Here is a 24,385-nt window from a genome sequence, read left to right on the forward strand (position 1 = left end):
CAAGTAGTGTCCAGTGAAAAGGCCAGGATTTTTTGTAAGAATGTTATCAGGGATTATAATTCTTTCTTTTTGTCTAATTTGCAGAAACACAAATTAGCTACTATGGACGTCATTTCAGGAAATCCTTAACTACATATTTAAGTGCATTGCTGAATCATGGTTTTGTAATGGCATGAAAAAATCCAGTCCAGTGAAAATCTGTTGACTTTTTTAAGACAAGTGTTTTAAGAAGGAGATGGTTCTGTGGTAGCCTTCCTATTCAGTAGAAAGGTCAGTTTGCCAAATATATGCGGAGCCAAAACACATGTGCAGCTGTAGTTAAGTGGTTTATTTATAAGACAGTTTGTATCTCCCATACTGTGTTGTTTTTGTAGAGACTCCATTACTAGGAATATAGGTGGGTGAAATGAAGACCCTTGGTACTGTAAAGAGGGTGAGGTGTAAGGTGACATACTGTATGAAGTGCTGTCCATGGTGGCCTGGAATGCACTCGTTATTAGTGCAGTTCCTTTATAGAATGGCTCTGTAAGCATCCTCTGTTGTGGATGTGAATATTGCCTCTGACGGTAGAAAAGGCTCTTTGTACAACTTACACGATAGGAAAGAAAATAATAAAAAATACAAAAGACATTTAGGAAATCCTTTTTGTGGGGTCTGGGTGTATGACTGGTGCAATGCCTTGTAGTGACACACAGATTGGCTCAGGTACTGGGAACACTCGCCATGTTAGCATACTGTAGTGTTGTGCCACAGCTAGTTATCCCTGATGAGAAGCAGATTACAGTAATCCATCTGAAATTCTCTTTTTAACTGGGATTTGTGAAGCAGAGTATTCTAGGTTTAACTATTTCAAAATCGGGGGTCAGGCAATTTAATCACGAGGGGCTGTGTGTGTAGTTCTTTACAGATATAAATAGAAGGACAAGATATCAAAGTTAGACTTGGTATAAGAAAATGGACATCCAGGGAAGACACTAGAGTTGCTTTTACTTCTGCTAGGGCTGAATTTGGCAGCCTAGGAAGCTTGCAGTCTAATAACTGTTAGAAAAATCTGCAGAGTTAGGGTGTTGTGGTAGGGGTAGTAGCATGTGATAGGAGTGGGTGAGCATGGCACCAGCCCTGGGTGCCCACTTAGAGGAGGTGTCAGCAGCCCTGTGTCATAACTGTAACAGCAGTAGTAACCTCTCACCACCATCATACTCTGGTGCTTGGCCTCTTCGCACCCAAGCAGGGCTTAGCCCAGGGCTGTGTCCCCTGCACCACTGCCAGGGTTTTGCCCAGGATGTAATACTTGCTAGTTACACCTCTGGACAGGGAATTCAATAAGCATTTTTTTCTCTAGGTACAATCCAGCAATTCATGGAATGGAATGGCTGGTCAATACATAAGATCTGTCTGGCATTAACAGGTCACATGAACATTTCTGGTTGCAACTAGATATTATGCTGTCCTTTTTGAAGTGCTTGCCCCTCCCCCCATCTATGTTATATGTGAAACTGCACTTTATTAGCTATAGCCATAGTTTACAGAATAATTGAGTCACTAATTGTACTAATTAAGTCTTTAAATGCTATTCCCTTCTATTTGTTATCTTCTCTCCATGAAAAGGCAGGAAGTTAGGAACACCCAGAAACCTCTAAGTAAATTCTGACTTTTTAAACATTTTATAAAATGCCACTAGTCAGTTAAAATAACATGGTAATGACTTTGTGATTAAGCTGATTAGTTTGGTTTTATAACCTTCCTTCTCAGTTTTGGGAGCAGTAAAAAAAGAAAACACCTGAGTCTGATAAAGCTGGAAAAACTTAATTTCAACATTGAAATTGCTGATATAGTTATAACATTTTCAAAAATTCAAAAGAAAATATACATTTAATTGTAAAATATCTTTTGTCCTCATCTATTCTCTGTTCCCCATCATATTGAAGATGTGAATGTATAGAAGTTATAACTGTTCCATAAAGTAAAGGTACATAATATTTAGGGTTTAAGAGAGTGTGTTCGCAACTTTTTCTCTTTGGCAATGAGCATCTTGGTTCATTTATGAACAGCAAAAACCTTAGTGATGGGTGTAACTGAGAATATTGGAGAGAAGCTAAACATTGCAGTGTCATTCCTACCTTTTCTCTGTTTATCCTTAAAGAAAGTAAAGGATCTTAAGTGCTACATTCCCCCTACAGCCTCTCAGGCATGTTTGCCTCATTCTGCTAGATTCAGAAAAGTTGGCTTTTTTCATTAAAAGAAAAGGAGCAGAACAATGGCCCTGTTAAAAAGCCATTACTGTACTTAGGTAGTCCAGTACATGTCAAACCAGGGTATTCCAATCAGATGTGAAGGGTTTTAGCATTAAAAGATAATACTACTGTTTTTTGGCATTGTGGAGTTTGGCTCTTTCAACTAGTTATTATCAGTGCTCTGTGTGTGTAATGTGTTATCTTTATTGCTTGGGTTTAAAGTTTTCAAATGACAAGAAATTAAATGACACTCCTTGGAGAAATATTTTTTTTCTATTGCTGTAGGAGCTCAATGTGGGTGTGGTAATTCCTTAGCAAGTCTAGGCAGGAAATGCAGTGCTTGCTCTGCAGGCAGGTCAGGCCATCAGCTTAATACCATACCTCCCCCTATGCTGTGGCTGCACGCCAGGTATCTGCTCTTTCAGTGTCTGGCTCTGAGCAACAGCCAAAGGGCCATACACTGTAATTGATTTAATGTCACCTTGTGGGGAATGATGGAGAGCAAGGAACAGGAAGATAAACAGAAAGCTCTGTGGCACATATGCTTAAATAGTCATGTATCCAGGTTGTAACTGTATTGGTTTAGAGGCAAAGGGAATCAAAACTTGTGGCAGAGGTGATATCTTTTATTAGACCAACTAGATGTTTCCAAAACTATGTTTTTTATTTGCAAGCTTTCAGGCACAGGCACCCTTCATCAGGCGTAGGAGATTGTAAGGATTGTAAAAGTTTTCCTGGGTAGAAATGAAAAATGTTTAAATAGGACACTGGAAAAATACTGGAGTCAAGGGATTTCTTGAGGTGATCTTGGGAGGGCATGTCTTGGACAAGTTGTTCTCAGCCTTTTTAGATTCAGGGCACCTTCTATAACTTTTTAAAATTTAGCATCACCCCAGTTGAGAACCGCTTACCAGCTGAGACAGCAGAACAGTGGTTTTCAACTGGGGCCCTGCTGCCACTGTGGCAGCCAGGTGAAACTGCCCCGTGCACCTTGTACACAGCCAGATACCCCTAATATAATCAGGAGCAACTGCCCTTGCCACAGCCCTTGTGGATCCAGCCCTGCCATGCTCCTCCTGGTAAGAGGTGTGTGACAGTTCCCCCTGCACTGCTTGCTTCTTTTCTGGGAAGAGCATGGGTGGTTGGACTGGGAAGGGTTGTCTGGGCTCTCCTGCCTGGTTTCGGTTTATCCAGCGATAACCCTGCAGGAAGGAGCATGCACTCATGCTTGAAGCTCTTCCTAATTTGACAGTGCAAGAGGCCTGTGTGGCAGTTCCACCTAGCCTCTAGCACCCTTGAAAGGGTATCAGTTGCCATGGAGTTGTTCTTTTTTGACTCTCCACAGGCTTAAATGAGCATAACTGCATTGATTATAATTGTGGAATACATAAGCCTCACTGTATAATTAATTTCTTCCCTGTGAGTGCTGCTGCTTTTTTTCCTTTCTTTATTTGTTTTTGAAGTTAGGCAGAGGGAAGAAACTGAGTCTTTATGCTGGTGATGGATTTCATCCAGCAGGAAACATGGGAAGCATCATTTTAATCCAAAACTTCATCTCCAAATAATTGGTTGATATTTTAGGTAACAAAAAAGTTTCTTTTTTTTCTCTGTTGTTTTTCTTTCTCCGCTCCCCCTTCTTGGTACTTTCAAAGTTCTAAGATCAGCAGAATGGGTGTCTGCTTTTCCCTCCTTCTACCATGACAAAAATGGTCAAGGCTGACCAGGACTTTGTAAAATTATGTGTCACTTTCTCATGACTTCAGTTTTCAAATAAAACAATTGGGTGTTTTCTCGTGGGGGTTTTTTGTCCCTCTCTGCCTCCCCTCCTTCCTTCCTCCTATTCCTCCACTAACTGCAATCTCTCCATACTCTACAAGGAATCTGTACCCTCTTTGGCTGATATACTTTTGAGCAGTAGAAATTCTCTATTATTGGCAGTTAGCTTACTGGGGCTATGAGCCAGAACAAAGTCTTCCTTATATTCCTATAGATCTTTCTATGGAATGCAAACAGAAGTAGCAGCACAGGTGTCCCTTGCTTTATGCTGTACATGCGTTCCTGGAAAATGGCACATAACTCAAATTCTTATAAAGAGAACCCACTTTACAATGTAACCAATAGGGATACGTTCCAAGACCTTGACTGTACTGACCCCCAGACCTATTTTTACCACTTTTACAAGACAATTTTGGTACTCACCAGCAGCAAACAGTACACACAAGCACAGGACACTACCGTAATGGAGGTGGGAAGTACAGAAACACGTTGCAGACAATGAGTGAGGCGCACAGATCCTCACAGAGGAGACTATATTTTGGTGCGCATCACTCCCACAATGCACCACACAAAACAGCTGACTGAGGGCTTCCACCACACCAATTGCATAGGAGTGGATTTACCTTGTATATAATGAATTTTTGGTATAAAAAGGGTGAACTCATTGCATAAGAGTGAGTTTGCACATACAGAACCTGCATAAAGTGAAGGAAACCTGTATAGTAGCAACTTACTGTATTTATTCAATTATAAGAGAACCCCCTCCCCCCAATAATATGATTCGATATATGGATAATTTATAAATTTGTTATAATTTTGCAGGTATAGAATTTAATTATTGGAGGTTTGCTTTGAATTTGTCTCCCTCCCACTGCTACAGCAGGGAAAATGAATTTGGAGGGGTCAGGTAGCCCCTTTGCCCCCTGCCCCCCCCAACTTCTTCTCCTACAGCCCCTTCCCCCTCTTGTTCATGTCAGACTTTGTTGAGGACATGGAAATCTGAAAACACTGACTTTGAAATAAACATGTCTGTAGTCATTTATGTATTGGTAAATTACTGAGTACCCATAGGCTTAGTTTATCCAGAATTGACGTATTTTACCTTTTTTTGAAATTGTTGCAAGTTTTAGCACGGGTACTCCATAAACACACTCTTAAGCAGAGCTTTTATACCAACCTATGTATAGTACAAACTGGGCGCATCTATACGAGATGCTGTGTTGCTATGGTGACATAGTGTCGGCAGACACGAACCGTGACACGGCTGCTACTGTGCTGTAGCAATGAGCTACTGTGCAGTAGTGTCAAAAATGACCCATGCAGCACTGGGACAGTGCAGAAAGAACTGTACAGTCAAGCACATATGTGGACACACCCACTGTGTATGATATTAGTCCAAAGCCAAAGGGCTCATGATTTACCCTATAGTGCATTGGCCTGGGCCCCAGCAGAGTCAACAGAATTTCAAGCCATGGTGATGACCCCAAAGCTCAGCATTGGTCAGTATGTGTGTGTACTCCAGATTCCCCTCTCCTCCTCCTCACCCCACAGCCATGTGTTAATTAGTCCCCACTCATGACTGGAGCTGGGTGATCTTGTCACAAGTTCTGGGATCCTCCAAAAATCTACATGCAGATGAGATGCAGGGCAACATGGTCCGGCTCCACCTCATGAAGATAGGGGCCTCTCTAATCATATGCAACAGGCTGAGAGATGGGGTGACAAAGGGATTCTGGGTAAACTGTTTGGGGCCCCATTTGATGATGTTTGCCAGACATTTAAGGCTGGTGAAACAGGAATCCTTGGAAATGGGAAAGAAAGGCACAGGTGAGCTTTGGGAGTGAAGAGGAAATAAAAATGTATTCAGAGTAGTAGCTCACTATGACTGGAAAAGGAGTAATCGCCGAGGGGTCTGGCAAGTTCACGAGTAGGATTAGTAATGTGGACTATAAGTTGTTTAGCAGAGACACTGTATTAGAGGTACTAAGTATTTTCAGTTATAAATTATATCAATGTATTCAAACAATTTTTGCTTTTTTTGAGAGATTCCAAGTGAACCATGAGGTGCTTTGGAATGCTGCAAATTAAGGGAAGCATTCCGTTCTCTGATCAGTATTCTAACTGCAGTGCATTTCTCATTCAGTGTTCCATCTCATTAAGAGTTCTGCATGTCAGAGGAGAGCAGAATACAGAAGTTGATATTTGCTTGAAAGAGCTGAGTGTAGAGTGTCACTGTAACTTCTCCACTCCAAGTGATTAGCATGCTGTAACTCCCCATTTATCAGTTCTCCAGACACAAACATGGCAAGGTGTTCTGACGCTTCAGTGATTAATGTAGAATAAACTCTGCTTAGAAAGTTAGGTCACAACTTGAATATCTGTTCTTCTCAAGTATGTAGTCCCAGAGTGTGACTAGGTTAACAGCAGAAGTTCATAGGAGGGTAGGGGCTGGAAAGGAAGGACCTTATGAGGTCTCAACGTCCTTGCAGGTATATTGTTTACATGCCCTATTTCTACCTCATTGTTAATTTATTATCTAGAATTATGTGAAAGGATATTTTATATCTATGTTCCTCTTTATAGCTTCCAATTAAAATAGCATTCCTGGTTTTAAAAAAAAAAAAAAGGGACAAAAACAGTATTTTTGTATTCACTCTGGGTGTGGTGTAGTGTAGCTATGGGTGGAAATTGTTAAGAAAAAAGTGTTACCTTCTGAAACTGCCCTTTTGAGATACCAGTATAGATGACTTCAGAGCTGCGTATTATGAAGCACTTTTCTTCTATGCAGTGTTTGAGTACTGAAAAGACCAACTTTGCTGTCATTCACATTGTCATCATTAATTTTCATAATTAATAACTAATTTAGATGGATAGCATAGATATAGCTGTATTGGCTACACTAGGTTCATATTTTGAAAGTTTTCTTTGCAGTACAAAAGCTTAGAGACTTTAGGTTTAAATTTGGCCTTTTCCTGGTTTGCTTTGTTTTGCTTTCAAATGAATGTATCTTAGAGTGCAGGTTGGTAGCCCCCAGAAGAGTAATGGTTTGGACCCTGATATATATATTTTGGGTTAAAGTGGTATATATGCTAAATAATAGAGTTCTGGAATTGGGACCATATCAGTTTAAGTAAGCATTCAGCATGTGCCTAAATCTTAGAACTTGAGCACAACTATAAAGTCAATAGAAAATATTTTCCTGAACTGGGATCAAAATTTGTTAATTTTGACCTATACTGTGCCATGCTGTTGTATGGCATAATTTGGAAAGGAGTATTCAAATGCATTAATATTTATTATACTAATTTGTATTGACTTATTTTTCCCCAACAGAAAATTTTTCAAGCTGGAGACACTAATCAGGATGGACAGCTAGACTTTGAAGAATTTATGCAATATCTTAAAGACCATGAGAAAAAAATGAAACTAGCATTTAAGAGTCTGGACAAAAACAATGATGGTATGTCTTGATTTCCCCCCTTTCCCCCACCTTTTCCTGGTGTTCAAAATGCTTTTTGAATGAAAAGATACATTGTTGTTTGGTACATATACTGAACTAAATGTACAGAATGCAACATGTGAACATGAAACCTGTATTTGCTTCCTTTTTTATGTTGGTGGGATAAGGAGAACTTAATAATTTTACTATCCATCTTGGAGTCACAGACTAAAAAAAATTAAAGGCTGTAAAATTATTATGTTCTCCTTCATTTACAGGCTTAGAGTAAGCTAGCCTGAGGATCTTTGCTCCATAGTTGGAGTAGCTGTGAGGAAGTCTCTAACTAGAAAATATTTTTCTCAGTCTTTGATAGAAATGGACTAGATATTTGTATCCCTTATTCCTATAGCATGTTAGTGACATCCTTATGTATAGGGACCTACCGGAATCAAGGAATCAGGTCGTCAGTTTCATGGCCCGATTTTGTGGGACTGCCCGACATTTTCATGGGTTTATAGTGGCAGCCCTGTCATGCCACCGATTGGTCAAGGGGCTCTGGTGGCTCCCACTCCTCACTGCTGGTTGCTGAGAGGCCTGTCCATCATATGGCCTTGTCCCTTGCTGCTGATTGGCCAAGACAGCTGTCTGTTCTGTTGCCCTGCCCCTCACTGCTGATTGGCAGAAATGGATGGGGCTGTGTGATGGGCAACCTTCTCAGGCAGTCAGCAGTGTGGGGGGGGTGGCTGCCATCTTGGCTGCTCCTCTTTGTGCCAGTGGTTTCCCCCACCCCCCCAGTGGGTTGCGAGGCCAAGCCACCGTAGCTGTGAGGACTGTTAGCTCCCACTGGGGGGCAGCAAGCAATGCCTGATTTTGCAAAATGTCAATTTCCACAAAATCGCAAATTGAATAGGTCCTTATTTATGTATTATAGTGACTTAGCAGAGATAATGAAAGTATACGTTTATAAGCTTATACATTTAAATGCTCTGTGCTGCTTTGAACGTACTGTATAATGCAATTTAATGATTTTTCCAAATCTTTTAAGTGGATCAGAAGTCATTGACTTTGCATTTAGCAAGATCTGAAGGAACTTTTAACATTTCCTTTTTTTTTATAACATTTTAAGGAAGAATTGAAGCATCAGAGGTTGTCCAGGCACTCAAGATATTGGGTATAAATATTTCAGAGCGTCAGGCAGAAAAAATCTTACAAAGGTTTGTGTTTGTTTATTTCTGCTCAGTGTTCTTGATGCATTTCTAATAAGTGTTAACTATTGCTTAAGAAAATGCAATACTCATCTTTCATTCTTAAATGTATACAGAATAGTATGAGTTATTCTAATATGTAGCCCGTATTCCATCTTTGAGACTAATGCAAGTAATACATTTTCTGGTCATTCATTTATTAAGTTAATGTGCAACTCTAAAAGCATTTTTTAACAACTATCACAGCTGCTCTATTGTAATCTGATATGTATATTATAAACTCTTGTATTCTACATAATGAATAGTTATTGGCTTACAATTTAACAACAAGAATATTTTCTGTTTGCTTTGTGCAGAGAACTAAAGATCTGTGAAGCCCCTTCCAAATGTAATAGTAGAGATTTTTCACATACTTCTGTGAGGCTGGGTTTACATGTGTGGACAGGACTTAAAGTCTTAAAGTTTGTAATCAAATGAAATAATATTTCTCATTGCTAACTGATTGACACAGTGATTAACAGGGATCCAGGTTTTCTGTTTCATGTGAGGAAAATGTAGAAAAACACAGATTTTCCCTTTTAAAGGAGAGAAATCCAGATTTTCCCCTTTGAAGTAGGAAACTGCTGGCAGGGAACAAACTGTGGCCAAGGGGCAGCGGTCAGACGCAGCTAATCCACTAGAGGTTGCTGCCCAGCCGTGGAGCTGTCACTTCCCTTCACCCTGATGGGCAGGGGCTGAGGTTGCGGTTGCACACAGAGCCAGGGCTGTGAACCTCTCTTGTGCTTGGATCCTGATGCCACAGAGAGGGAGGTGCCGAGCCCCCCATAGTGGTCAGGCAGGGCCTTCCTACCACAGCACTGAGACTCCCAGCCATGCAGGGGGTCTGCCTGGCCCCTCTGCAGCAGCCCTAGGGCATTCCTGAGGGGCGGTAGCATAGCGGGGATCCTGGGGGCAGCATTTGGGCTACAACAGTGGCCTTCCAGGATGGAGCTGCTGTGTTGCTGCCCCTCAGAAATGCTCTGGGTTTGTGCTTACTGCATGAAGGGCCAGCAGAAATCCCATAAGACTTGGCACTGCCTGCTCCAGCTGCCGCAGTGCTTCCTTGGCCTGAGCCAGCCATGCACCCAGCCCCACCTCAGGGCGGGGCTAGGTGTCACGTGGCCCCAGCGTCACAAGTGGGGGGGGGGGAAGGATGCAGCACGCGCTGTGGAGGCTGCCCCGCCAAGACCAAACTGCTCCCGCCCCCCCTTTCCCCCCTGCACCCTTCCCCGGGGCAAGCTGGGGAGGGCTCAGCCTGGCAGCATGGAGGAGCATGCCAGATACAGGCTTCAGGAGTACAAGCATGGTGAGAGGTGCAGGGAGCGGGTCGTCCTGTTTAGGTCCTGCTACTGTGAGGGCGTGGGCAGACCCATGGTGCAGCTGGGAGTCTCAGTGCTGTGGCAGGAAGGCTCCATCTGATCCCTTCATGGGGCCTGGTACCTTCACCCTGCTCCCCATGGCAGCAGGATTGGGATCTTGGCACAGGAGATGTCCACAACCCCATCCCCTGCCCCTGCCTGTGGTGGCGAGGGGAAGCCACGGCTCTGTAGCTGGGCAGCACTGCCTAGTGGCTCAGCTGCACACACTACCCCCTGCTTGTAGCTTGTTCTCCACCAGCAATTTGGGACCTGTGCAGCACCAGGAGCACAGTGAAGAGGTAGGGAGCTGGAGCCATTCCTCCTGGAGGTCACTAAACTATGTATGGCCTATCTGTTAACCATTTAACCAATATAATTGGAAAAGGTTAAATGAATAGTATGTCAAATGATACTTACATTCCTACCTGCAGGGAAAGCCAGCAGGGCAGGGGGGTGCAGGTGACAGTGCCAGGGCTGGGGGGTGGGCTGTGGCTTGGGAGTGAGGGGCAATGGCATGGACAAGGGCAGGGCATTGGCATGTCAGGGCTGCTCGGTGCCACAAAGCAATGAGGTGGGGAAGTTGCAGTTGGACCTGCATCCTGGTGCATTGAGGAGCTGCTGCTGGTAGAGAGCAAGTGAGAAGTAGGAAGGGGCTGTGGGTTGGGAATGAGGGGAATTGGCAGGGCTGGGGGACTGTGGCTTGGGAGTGAGGGGCACCAGCATGTCAGGGCTGCTCAGTGCCACAAAGCAATGGGGGGACAGCTGCAGCTGGACCTGCATCCTGGTGAGCAAAGGAGTCAGAGGGAGCTCTTATTTTCCATGATAAAAAAACCCAAACCAAATGCCAAAATATATAGGTATTTAGAATTCATTTTATTATAACAATTGAGGTACTGGTAGGTTTCCGAATTGCATTAAAATTGTAAGTATATCAATAAAATACTGTGTTCAACTGATATGTATATTTAGAGCAGTGTTTCATTTTAATCGCAAAAAAATTGTGGATTTGGGGTTTAACAGAGAAAACCAGGATCCCTGGTGATTTAAATAAAGTTTGTGTGCTAGGGATTCTGTGGTATGTCAATGCTGGAAATAAAAATAGGCTTCAGATGTAATCTTGGGTTTGAATAACAAATATTTCTTTTGAAACATGGATTTAATAAAGCCAAAAACCAAAACTGAAGACAGTTCTCACAGGGGAGTGGCAGGTGGAGTGATCATATATTCAGAATATGAAAATGGAGACAACTTGTGCTGTGAAAGTATACTTGTCAATTCTTTTAGCTGCCCCAATCCTGAACTTTGGGTCACAATGCAGGGTCTTACTTTTGAAGATTATAACAGAAATGACCCCACAAGACCAAAAAGTTCAGGCATAGTTTCATTCTGCCTTGTGGCTGCTAGGGTAGAGAGAGTATTAATTGAATAGTTGTAAGAGGAAGCCTAATCACAAGCAAGCCTCTGAAGAAATGGGTGGCTGGAATACGTCAGTACTTCTTTGTAAATAAAGCCCAACTCCTGGAAAAGAATAAGTTTCTGCCCTATACTGTGTGTGTAGCAAGGTAGGATAATTCCAGTCTGGGATAACTTCGAATAACTTTGAATCTGATGATCCCACCAGATGTGGAGTAGATACTAGAGCACTATTATGCGGTATGTTTTATTATTCCTGATTTACAGATGGGAGAAGGTTTGTCACACAGATTAAGTGCCTTGCTAAAGGCCACTTGGGAAAGTGGTGGAAATGGGAAGGGAACACAGGAGAACTGGTTATTGGTCTCCTGCTTTTGACCCATGGACATGCTATTGAATTTCCTATATTCCTTCCACTTACCTGTGGGGGAGAAAATGTCATATTCCAGGGGAGTAAACCTTCTTATTTTGCATCCAGAATTGAAGAATGCAACAATAATGCTCAAAGCTGGAGATTATGCAGTACTGTAAAAAGGGGCACATATTAGATGTGCTAGGAGATGTGGCTAATTCAGCCTGAGTTATAATGTGGAAGCCAAAGTTAATTACCAATGAGGCTGCTTCTCTTGTTTAATTTATTTTACTGTTCCCCAGAAGTAATTTATTTTGTACTTTATTTTGATTTTGTTTCAGCATTGATGCTGATGGGACAATGACAGTGGACTGGAATGAATGGCGGGATCATTTTATGTTTAACCCTGCTACAGACATTGAAGATATAATCCGTTACTGGAAACATTCCACTGTAAGTTTGGCTTGCACTTTAGTGCAGCTCAATTTTATACTTATTACATATGATTTTTTAGGCATCATAGAATGCCTCACCTAGATTTTGCTCCTAAACTCATGTCTCTGGAAACTAATCTTAGTATTTCAAACCTTCTGAGAAGCTTCAGGCCTTTACTATATTTCAAATAACGTACTATCTATGGGTGTTTATACATGTGCTCTGGAAGTGGACGGGGGAGGCACTTTAATTAGAGTGGCTTTGAGAACTGCTCTAATTAAAGCACCCAGCTCCGAGAGCTGCTGTAATTAAAGCTGCTCTAATTAAAGTTTTGTCAAGTGAGCTTTAGATAAAGCGCCCCCACCGCCATTTTTAAGTGCTGGGACACTAAGATACGAGATGCCGGAGGCTGCTGGGGCACGCTAGTTATCATACTCGATAAATCAAGTCTGCTCATGTATAGGCACTCTAAATCACAAAATGTTTTTTCTCCAAATATGTTTTTATTCTCATACAGATATTCCTGTTTGAGTTTAAAGTGCTACTCTTAAAATATTTGTGAATTAATATATGTGACTAAGTTACCTCTAAACCTCTTCCCCAGTATTCTGAATTGTTTTTATTTTTAAACAAAAATAAACACCCAACCTTCATGGTAATAATTACCATTACTATTTAAAAACTTGTCTCTCTCTCCTTTTAAGAGCAGATGTAACTTATTTACTAAATTTGAACTAACAGTGTTAAATAGAGTAGTGCCTTTTCTTTGTCATATTTATGCATGTCGTGATGAAAATGAAGGGCTGTATTTAAGCTACTAAAAAAAGGACAACCTTAAACTTCTGACTTGGGAAATTTGGTCACTATTACTTGTAATATTCTTCATCAATCCAGTCGAACAGTTACTTTAACTAAACATCTGTAAGTAAAATTTCAGATTTTTCTAACAGCCATTTGGTTGTGAATGTATCTGTAGCAAAATTGTTGGTAAAAGGAAGAAACAGCATAATGCTTTAGCCAAATTAATGATGTAGTAAATTGACACAAAACAGCTAATGTAAACTCTGTTTTAAAGTATCAGCTATAACAATATTATGAAATGTTATTTTGAAAATATTTGTGAATTAATATATATGACTAAATTACCTTGAAAAACCAGTGTTGTGACAGCATTCTTAAGAAATTAAAAAACTAATCTTGAAGGCTGTATTGGTGAAAGGTTAGCAGTAGCATGTAAGCATTTTAACCTGCAGCATTGGCTGGAAATGTTTTCTGAGCTTGACATTTTCTGTGTTACAGATGTACACAAGACAGAAGTTTGTCATCATTTTAATGATGATGGTGCCGCCTTTGAAATGGTGGATGTAGGGGAGAATTATTCTATAATCTGTTTAGAAGGAAAAACAGTTATTTGCATTCTTGTTTTTTAGAGCTGTTCTTAAGTGAATGACTAGGAAAATCAATATGAAGTTAATTGCAGTACATGCATTATAGAGTCTTTATTTCTTTAACATCAAATTTTGTTTGTACATGGTGATTTATCTGGCATCTGTTTGTAGGTCAGCCAGTCAGAGCTGTTAGCAAAATAACTGAGCAGATGATAGAGGACCAGAAGTTATTTGCACTTTGCTTTGCGTCCTAACAGGTGTTGGATATAGGTGATAGCTTGACCATTCCAGATGAGTTCACAGAGGAAGAAAAGAAGTCTGGGCAGTGGTGGAAACAGCTGTTATCAGGAGGAGTGGCTGGTGCTGTGTCTCGAACAGGAACAGCACCGTTAGATCGTCTGAAAGTCTTGATGCAGGTAGGATGAAACGTTGAAGTACCTTTAATTCTAGTAAGTCATTTTTCCATTTTCAACAGGGAATTGATCTTGAAAACTAGTGGCATTTTAATTCTAGAGAAGCTTTTGAACTATTTAATATGTTGTATTACTTTAGGGTCCCGATCCTGAAATAATCCATGACTAGCTCTTGTAAGTATAACAAGTTGCAGGAATAGACTGTAAATTTTAGAATATTTTTTTCTGCCTTGCTGTTGGTATGTAAGTTACTTTGATGCTTTTCTGCATGTATTCAAAAATTGCACTTTAAAATAAGGTTTTGTTTACAGTGTTTTGTGGAGCACGCAAATTAATTTTTTAGCATCTGAAAAAGTTAACAAAAAAGATAGGAAATTAAGGTCATCAAAATCAGTTATGTTGGTATAAAACAACAGTGTATTATTACTATTATGGAATAAGCTATGTACAACAGCAACATAATTAACATTTTTATATGAACTTTACATATACTTGGAATGACAGGAATTTAATAATTGCTTGAGTACCACTGCATAGAAAATACCATATATCCTAAAAAAAAAGCACATTCCACAGTGCATTTAGGTTATGCGTGTGGAGGCATTTTCTGCATTCTATAGAAAACAAGCATTCATTTTCTTTTTTGACCCAGTATTAGATTTGGAAGAAATACAGCAACAGCTATAAAAACAAGAAATACCGGTGATGATGATTTTCAAAAGAGTCTTTAATTGACAGCCTTTTCCATCAATTAGATTGTAGTATTGGTGATCTAATACAGATATTTGACTGAGACCTGTTAATTTTGGTAATCCTTTCTTGGGCTTTTTTGATCAGTTCATTTGTTTACTTAAATTTTACACTTAAGTGCTCTGTTTCTTGACTCCACACATCTAACTTGAGGTTGTTTTTTTTTCTTACTGTTATCTTAGGTTCACGGTTCAAAGTCAAATAAAATGAATATAGTAGGTGGTTTTAAGCAGATGCTGAAAGAGGGAGGTGTCCGATCCCTTTGGAGAGGAAATGGTGTTAATGTTGTTAAAATTGCACCTGAAACAGCTATTAAGTTCTGGGCATATGAACAGGTAATGTATTAAATCAAGGGGAGTGCTGAATACTAAAAACAAATAAACAAAACCTTAATGCAAATGATGATGATCAAAATATTGATGATGAAGTTATTATAGAATATAGGAATTCTGATCATCGACCAGGAATCCATTTTGCTAGTTTAGAATGACTCGATTTGACTTCATAGTCACATTACTTGCTAAGATTATGCAGATTATTGCTTTTATATTGTGACCAATGTATGTAAGAAATTAAATTTGTCATACCTTTTTAAACAGTCTGCCTACCTGCATAGCCTTTATGGAGTGGTGCTGTAATCTTAACTGCTTAAATCTTGGTTCTACATGGCAACCACACAAAAAATTAGCATACTATTTTATTCTAGCACATATCCATGTACAGGATTCCAGTTAAATCAGATGTCGTTATGCTACTGTAAGATGTCCTTGCCCTCAATTTCAGAGTTATATTTGTCTCTGAATCAGCATTTACATAACATATTAAAGGCCTAATCTTTTTTTTGGAAAGAGATCTCCTTTTCAGTTATGGTTTAGAATACTAGAACATCCAATAACTGATCTTTGCTTTAGTGTTTAAGATGGATGCATCTTGCCAGAGTCCTACAGTACATCATTTGCATTTACAGTTCCTGTACACAATTCTGAATACCATATTTCAGTGGTATTTCGTAGTCTTTCACTAGTGTGTAGTTTTGCCCATCTTCCCCCGCATTTTGCACCTTAAGTTTTGCTCAGCTTTTCAGTGACAGATATTGCCCTTTGTTCTACCTGAACATAACATTTATACTACCTCCTGCCCATAATACTCAATCATTCAGTCCTTGAGCAATTTGAAATTCTGCATCTGCAATGAATTCAGTGTTCTGCCCCATTACTTACATGTGATTGTATGGGAGATTAGCAGAATTTGGCTCCCTTATTGTTTGTCCCAGAATTATTTGAGTCAGCTGAGGATGAGGTCTGTAGCTCTTTTAGTATAAAGGACATTTATGGGTTGAAAAACACATAATACTCTTGTGAATTGTAATGCAAAGAATTGGAGTGAAAATCTTGCTGGGTTTATTAGGTTAAGTAGACCCCTATAGTGCATATGCTTGGGCTTGTATATTGTACCATATTTCTGCTTCTTTTGATGGAACCTACTTGCCTTAGACATATGATACCTTTGTTTCTTACCTACACAGTATAAGAAGCTATTTGCTAACAAAGATGGAAAGATAGGTACAATCGAAAGATTTATATCTGGTTCTTTGGCTGGCGCAACTGCACAGACCTCTATTTATCCCATGGAGGTAAGCAAAACAAGACCTGTTTCCACTGAGAGCAGTGCCCAGATCCTGGTGACTTCAGCTGTGCCTAATTATTATGTTTGCTTGTATTCTATAGACTTAGTGTTTCAGAATCACTCATATGCTCCTACGTATTTTCTGAGAATCCCACGTGGTATGTTCTACACCTGTCCTTTTTTCCTTTCTGGTGCTTTTATTATTTCTTTGTCATTTTCAGATTTTTATTTAAATTGACTTTAAAAGGTTATTTTTTAAATTGGGACTGAGTCATTTTTTCCCTTTTTATAAGCTATAAGCTAGTGTTCTACTTCTTGTGGCATGGATTTCATATTAATTCCCCATTCAGAAAAGCACTCACATTCAGGGCAGCTTTTAAATGTTTGTTTTAAGATTAATTGAAACAGGGTATATGTAGAATGATCCATCCCCTCATGCTCTCTTAGACAGCAGAGGTCTTAGGCTTAGGGATGTTCTTAGCCTGAAATTACATCCTTGACTGAGTTTAATAGTCCCTGATAGACACTTCTTCTCTAAATGTGTTTAATGCTTTATTTTTTTTAAACCCAGTTATACTGGACATTACCCATATTCAGTGTATTATCTTGACCTCCACAACATCCTGTAGCAGTGAGTTCCACAAACTGATTATGTGTTGTATAAAAAAGTACTTCCTATTGTTTTCTGACTGATAACTTCATTGGCTGTCCCCTAGTTCTTGTACTATGAAACAGTGCACAATCATTCCTTACTCACTTTTTCTACATCATTAATGACTATTGGATCCCCCTGTCATCTCCTTTTTTGTTTTTGAAGCTGTGCAGAGAGTGGGAAGTGGGGAAAGATTTAGGTAGAGGAGGTGAACTGTGCAGAGGAGGTTAATCAGCTCTGAGTTTCCCTTTAGTATAGGCTTTGTAGATCCATTTGTTATTTCTTCCATGCTACACAGGACCTGAGAGAATGGTACTGTAGTAACTTCTGTTGGGAATGTAAAAGGGCTGCCTAGTAACTCTTTCTCATCCTACAGTCTGGCTACAAGATACAGTATTTTCCTAAAACCTCTAACTCATATAACGCAGCAGAGGTGCTTGTGCTGGGGCCAAGATATTGGGATTATTGTGGGTAGCTTTCTGAAAACTTCAGCCAAGTGTTCAGCAGCAGTCAAAAGGACAAATAAAATATTAGGAATGACTAATAAGGAATTTGAAAACTAAACAGAAAATATGATCATGCCACACTTGTATTTGAATAATGTGTGTAGTTCTGGTGTCCCCCTCCCCACATTTAAAAAAAGGATATAGTAGAGGTCAGAAAAGGTACAAAAAAGGCGCAACAAGGATGCTGAGAAGCATGGAAAGGTTTCTGTACAAGGGGTGACTAAATAGGCTAGGACTTTTTATCTTAGAGAAAAGATGACTGAGGAGGGGATATGACAGCAGTCTAACACGAAGAATGGCTTCTCATAAAGGGTAAAAAACAACTGCATTCTGTACTAATGGTGATGGTTTTTAAATGGAGTCATTTCTCTCAGTCCAGTCAAATCATAGATGGCTTCTAAGTACATAGACATTTTGAACTATAAAACAACATAAATGCTGTATCATAGATCAAGTATCTTAGTATGTAAGAATGGACAAATTGTTCTACTATAAAGTACCCCTCTCTTAATACTACCTTAATACTACAATTAAGTGGCTGGTATGGTGCTTCTGACCAGAATAGAAAGCTAAAGTGCCAGCATGAAGGAACTGCTTCCTGTGAAATTTATAATTAGGCCAAATTCCTGCTGTATTCTTCACTTCTGTATGCTAAACTGCTGTGTAGAATCATGTGTACTGTTAAATAGCTGTAGCATGTCAATAGTGAACAAAGTGATCTCTGTGTATTTTAATTGCCCAAGGTGCCTTGAAGCTTCTTTAATCTTTTTGTGTTTCATCATTCTCGGATGCAAAATCATGATCCTCAAAGATTTTAGAAGAAATTAGTTCATGTTTCTTCACAGTCCCTACTTTTCTGTGTGGTTTATACAATTATTTGTAAACTAGAACCTCAGTTAAAAGTTCAGCATCTGATGCCTTCTGAATTTATTTTAGAAAAAAGTCTGTCTTGTATATAAGAAGGGGATGGGAGGACAGAACCCAGCTTTAAGAAATTAATATAGGCTTTCACTGTATTTGACTCTCAAATTTAACTGAGGTGTTCCTTTTAGAAATAATAAAACCAGATGTGACCAAACCTTAAATGTAGTTATTACAAGAGCAGAAAAATGTAAAGAGGTTGTCTTTTGAAACCATGGTGTAATATGCTAGATATTAGATAATCCTATATAACTGCATTTTTCTCTGTTAGGTCTTAAAGACTAGACTGGCTGTGGGCAAAACAGGACAATATTCTGGGATGTTTGACTGTGCCAAGAAGATTTTAAAAAGAGAAGGTGTAAAGGCCTTTTACAAAGGTTATATTCCCAATATTCTGGGTATAATTCCTTATGCTGGCATAGATCTAGCTGTTTATGAGGTGAGTAGATCAGAGACGCAAGTAGAGTAAAAATGTAAACTAATGGTAAATTATACCTTGCTTGCTAACATCTGTAACTTGCTTGTTTGAGTGTTTCACGCAACTGATTATAAAACAAACAAACAAACAGCCCATGTTGTTGTAATCCGTACCAGTTTTTAACATCTTCCTTGTCTTTATCATGTGTTTGTTTTTTTTCTGTAAGAAATCTACTTTGGGGGACAGAATAGCAGTCTTAGCTTCTCCCTGTTAGCTTCTCTCTCCCTGGAATCACCAAGTACTCTCCTGGCATGTGTAAAAATTACTCCTGTGGATAAAGATCTGATATACTTTTAGGAAGTGAATTTTAGTGACCTTAAATTTGGATGTTGGCCATCTAGTGGTTTCAGTGCAACATGTTCATATCCTTCCTAGACATCTCTGGCGCTGAGCATGTTGTTGTCTTGGATCATGTTAGGTTACCAAACCCTGCACTATTTACAATATTTTTTCACAGTTCCTCTCATGAGTGAGTGGATTACAGTAATCTGAACCCATCATAAATATGGTTTCTCTGACGTGTCTGGCTACCATTTTGCTTCTACAAGGAGTTTATGGTATTGCTTTTGTCCTTTAGAGCCCTAAATAGGACCCCAAAGTTGATCTGGATCAGCCAACATGATTGTGAAAAACACACTGGCTTTCCCTCCATACAGCGGAAGGTGTATTTAAAAACACTGTAACACAAGTCTGCTAACACAGTAAGCAACGCTCATTTTTTCCAGTCTAGACAGGGGCTTGGTGGCCCAGTGCTTTCCTTGATGTTAACTATTCTAGAACTCACTTTCCAGCTGCCTCATGGTGCGAAATACCCTGTCTTGTCATTCCCTGTACATGGTTCATAGCACATGTATATTTCAGTTGAAAAAAATCTAAGTGGAGTAGAGCCAGTAAATTTCAAGTAGAAATAATCTGATGTTCACAATAAACTTTGAAGATGCATTTTAATACTAATTTATTTACTACATTTTTTTACTTGTTTTGTGTTGCTTGTCATTCAGCCCCAAAGCACTTTTTTCCTCATGGTGCTGAATGTTCTGTCTGTCTGATCAAGCAAAGTGCTTAACTTTAGAGAGAAGGATAATGTCATAAAGGTCAATGGCACATGGTTAAGGGCTTTGGATTGGGCTAGAGTGCTCATTGAGTACATAAATGGAAGCAGATGAATTGTTCAAAATTGTAGCTTACTATAAAGTCTGCATAACTATCTCCCTATAAAGTTTTATGTACATTCCATGCAAATCCATACTTTATTTTCATGGCAGGCTTTGAAGAGTACATGGCTAGAACATTATGCATCAGACTCTGCTAATCCTGGTGTCCTTGTGTTGCTGGGATGTGGTACTGCTTCCAGCACCTGTGGTCAGTTAGCCAGCTACCCTCTTGCACTTATCAGGACTCGCATGCAGGCTCAAGGTAGGTCTCATGGTACCAGTGCCTTGGGCCCCAACAGGAGCAGGGATTTTTTTAAAAGTAAAATCAGACTCCTGAGATATCACAAGCCTTCACTCCAATGCAAAAATCACCCAGGGTTCAATATCCACTTACTGTCTAAAAACATTCTCTATCCCTGTACCACTTTCTACTCTAAACTATACCTAGAGGTCCTGCACACGCCATGAGCAACTGACCTTGCCACGCAAAGCCCCTGCCACCTAATGGCTTCCTCATGCAGTTAGCTCACACAGTGATCAAATGTCCTTTCAATCCCCTCTTGGGGATATTGGCAAATTGAACACCCAAAGCCTCATATTAGAAGTGTTAATGACTGTCTCCAAGATGATTCCTATCTTACCATACCATTCCATTCATAGACTTTTTCTGCAAATTTAATCTTGAAACACTGTATTCCTTGTTCCCAGCATCTTGTTCAGAAGGCCCTTCCAGGTCTTCAGTGGTCTGGTTAGAAACCTCCTGGATTTCTAGTCTAAACTTACCCATGACCAATTTATATCCATTCAGTCTTTTTACCAGTATTATTATTACACTTGCATTTTTTCTCTGTTTTCCTCCAACCATCCCAATGTATTTATAAAGATACTGTATATTCCCTCTCAAAATTTAACTTGTTTATGGAGCTCCAGCCCCAAGCACTATTTAGTAAAAGCAAAACACCCATTTCTTAAAAAAAAAAAATTAGTCCATTAAAGCATTAACGAGACCAACTACATGAGAGAGGAACTATCTAAGATACCAACTAAGGAATCTGTGACCATTGAGGAAAATAAGACCACCACTGAAAGAGATCACTTACCAACTGATCCATCTAGATTGGAAGAAAAGAGATGACAGAAATTTATAAAAATGAAATATATTCCCCCAGCAATGGAAGTAAAACAAATGAGACTTGGAGAACACATTGCTAGGAATTTGCTCCCTGCGGAGTGTTTCATGGAGGGAGTTTCATAGCCAGGGTCTTCAGCTGATACAGGCCTACCCCAAAACTAGATATAGAAGCCCATAGTCCTCAAAGGTATTCCAGCAGCAAAACTCCCTTTTTGGAGCAGACTTGCTTGTTGTACTAGAACAGTGATTTTCAATCACAGTGCCATGGCACTTGGGGGTGCCACAGCATCCTTTTAAGGGTGTTGCACAGTATTAGCACTACTAGGTGTGCAAACACCTACATGATTCACAAAGGGCACATATACAAGTGACAGGTCCCTGAACATGCTCTACAGCTGTGACGTAACACACGTGCATGGCTGCAGAGTGCTTTTAAAATGACTGATCACACAAAAAAATAACCCTGGTCAAATGAGGTCTTAGATTAAGGTGCTCTAAAGCAGAGCACCTAAGGGAACTTGTGTTCCTTCTAAGGTAATTTTTTTGTGCAGTGGGTGGTGCTACCAGCCCAGCCCTGCCCACTGGGCTGTCACGGGGTGGGGAGGGGAAAGGGGAGGGAGCTGCAGCTGCACTGAATGGCCAGAGCTGAGGGGGGGTGGTGGTGGTAATGGAGCACCCTTGTCTTGTGGGCCTGGCCCAGCTCTCCAGACCCTAGCCAGACACCTGCATTATGAGTGTTTCTATAAGTTAATGTTTATATAAAGTTAATGGAATTTTTGATAGAGGTTGACCTTGTTGTAATTCTTTCCTTTTGTAGCCTCAGTGGAAGGAGCCCCACAGCTAAACATGGTTGCTCTCTTTCAAAAAATAATTTCTGCAGAAGGGGTCCAAGGACTGTACAGGGGCATAACTCCTAATTTCATGAAAGTGCTTCCAGCTGTCAGCATTAGCTATGTGGTATATGAAAAAATGAAGCAAAATTTTGGAATAGCATGAGCACAAGAAAAAAGGGGAGATGTCTTTACCCTTGACAGGAAGATTCAAACTGAAATGATTTTTTAAAAATAATTGATTTGTTCTCTTAACTGGAGAATAGTTCTTTGTGCAGAAATTCTATAGCTTTTTCTTTTGTCCTTCCACCCCCAAGTTGGAAGAAACTGCCATGAGTTTCCATCCCACTGTTCCAAAATAGCTAGCAGCCTTGCACTTTAAAAACATGTCCCTGAATTATAAAAATCAAGAAACACAGCATCTTTAGTCAGTTGCCAGTTAAAACACTATCAGGAAATCATCCATAGTTTAGCTCTGAGCTTTCATTTTCTTATCCCCTTACTGTGTACTTAACTGGGGTGAGGCCTAACTTGGAGAAATTTTATATCCATTTGTATTACAAAATTCAAATTTATCTTGTCCTGCTTACACTGCGAATACTCAACCAATTCACAACTAACCTTTTGTATTTATCTTCTGTAAAGAAAATACTGCTTTTTGGTATATTAAAAAAAAAAAAGTCCTGTTTAAAGCACAGAACCAAAAACACATTGCTTTAGATGCAGGCAAGAAAGAATAATGCTTAAAAATTAGTCCCGATCATTTTGTTTCCTTGAAGAGAAAACTCTTGGCTTATATTTCAACAAATGAACACATGGGAAGATGTTGCTCCATGGTATTAGAATACCTCAAGCTGAGTCAAATCCTGTTTCTTTTGATGGTCCAGTTAAGACCTTTGTAGTTTTTTCACTGGGTTGCTTTCCATTTCATACGTAAATACTGATACCATTAATCAAGACAGTCTTGCTTCCTGTTGTAAGTGTTATAGCATCCTAACATATAACAGTATAAAATAACTCTTGGATCACACTGATTCCAACTCCTGCAAGTTGTGAACTAGGAATTGCAATTTCAGTTAAAGAATATATCCAGTATTACACTGATGCCACCTTCCTTGCTTTTATACTCATACATTCCTGTTAGTACAGTCACCATAGCCAACAGCTCAGGGATAATCATGATTGCCTTAGTGGGGCTGGGAATGCTTTCCTTGTTAATGCCTTAGGATGAATCCCTTTTTCTTTCCTCAGATGGGTTGAAATTTAAGCATTATCCTTCTAGGTGGAGAAGTACCGTTTATAATCCAAGGCTTACATTCACTCCCATGCCTCTGGACCCACCTCCAAGCTCAGGGTGTGATATTAGCACCAGGAAAAGACTAGTTTATCTGAGTGGCTGTTAAAGCAGAACTCAGGCTTCTCTTATTAACAAGCAAAGATCCCAACAAATCACCCACAGCTTATGCATTTGCTTATTATGGAATCAACATTTCCCAACTTCCCCTGTATCAGGAATACATATATTTATATATACATGCTTCCTGAATGGCTTCCTCATTTTAAGGCCTGTTTCAGGTGCCTGCTAGCCTGAACATTGGCACAAAGAATTACTTTGTATAAATTCTAGGGAATGGAGTCACAGGCAGAATTCCAGCCTATCCATGCCATAGACACAGAGGTAACCTTTGTCATTCCTGAGTTGTTAACAGCTATGTCTCAGTTTGCTGCCTTTGGCTTGCACCCTGAAATTGAGTTGGTTTGAGCAGAACCTATTTGCATACTCGGCTTCGCTGTTGTCAGTGCAACCTCAGTGTGACAGCAAGTGGTCTGCCTTGTCTCAATTGTAGCATCAGGGCTATAATTTTCATAAGGACTTGAGCTGTGTTCTTCAAGTAATACAATCTGTTAAAGAGAATCTGTGGTCAGTGCAACTTCCAGCTGCAATGTATTTTCAGTTGTCCCATGTCTGATGTTTTAAAATGGCAGCTTTTTCTGGCTTTAACTTGATCTCAATGAGTCTTCTAGGGCAGGGGTACTTTGGAGGGCCCTAGGGGGTATGTGCAGGTGGGCAGAGATGGGAGGGGGGTGAGGGCACCGGCGCCCCTGTGGGCTGCACATGGTGGCCGCTGCTGCTTCCCACCACCCTGCGCTGCAGCCTCCCTACCGCTTCTAGCCCCCCACCACCACTCCACATGTGGCTGCGCGCCACCCCCACTCCATGCCCACCCTCCCGCTCGGCGGCTGAGCTACTCTGCTCCACGTCCAGCTGCCTGGGGGTACAATG

The 24,385-nt window shown here is 40.1% G+C and overlaps 1 protein-coding gene across 1 annotated transcript in view; it reads left to right on the forward strand.

Moving 5' to 3' along the window:
* Positions 1-24,011, forward strand: part of SLC25A24 (solute carrier family 25 member 24) — a 40,074-nt gene extending 16,063 nt beyond the window's left edge. Inside the window, exons 2-10 of the mRNA XM_019502080.1 lie at positions 7,344-7,470; positions 8,576-8,663; positions 12,158-12,269; positions 13,897-14,055; positions 14,985-15,137; positions 16,328-16,435; positions 18,779-18,946; positions 20,251-20,401; positions 22,089-24,011. Coding sequence (XP_019357625.1) covers positions 7,344-7,470; positions 8,576-8,663; positions 12,158-12,269; positions 13,897-14,055; positions 14,985-15,137; positions 16,328-16,435; positions 18,779-18,946; positions 20,251-20,401; positions 22,089-22,267 — 1,245 coding nt within the window. The 3' untranslated portion in view covers positions 22,268-24,011. The remainder of the gene's footprint in view (positions 1-7,343; positions 7,471-8,575; positions 8,664-12,157; positions 12,270-13,896; positions 14,056-14,984; positions 15,138-16,327; positions 16,436-18,778; positions 18,947-20,250; positions 20,402-22,088) is intronic.
* Positions 24,012-24,385: the final 374 nt, after the last annotated feature.

Source organism: Gavialis gangeticus, unplaced genomic scaffold (genome assembly GCF_001723915.1).
Source record: "Gavialis gangeticus isolate Ggan-Ray unplaced genomic scaffold, GavGan_comp1, whole genome shotgun sequence".
NCBI classification, from domain to species: Eukaryota; Metazoa; Chordata; order Crocodylia; family Gavialidae; genus Gavialis; species Gavialis gangeticus.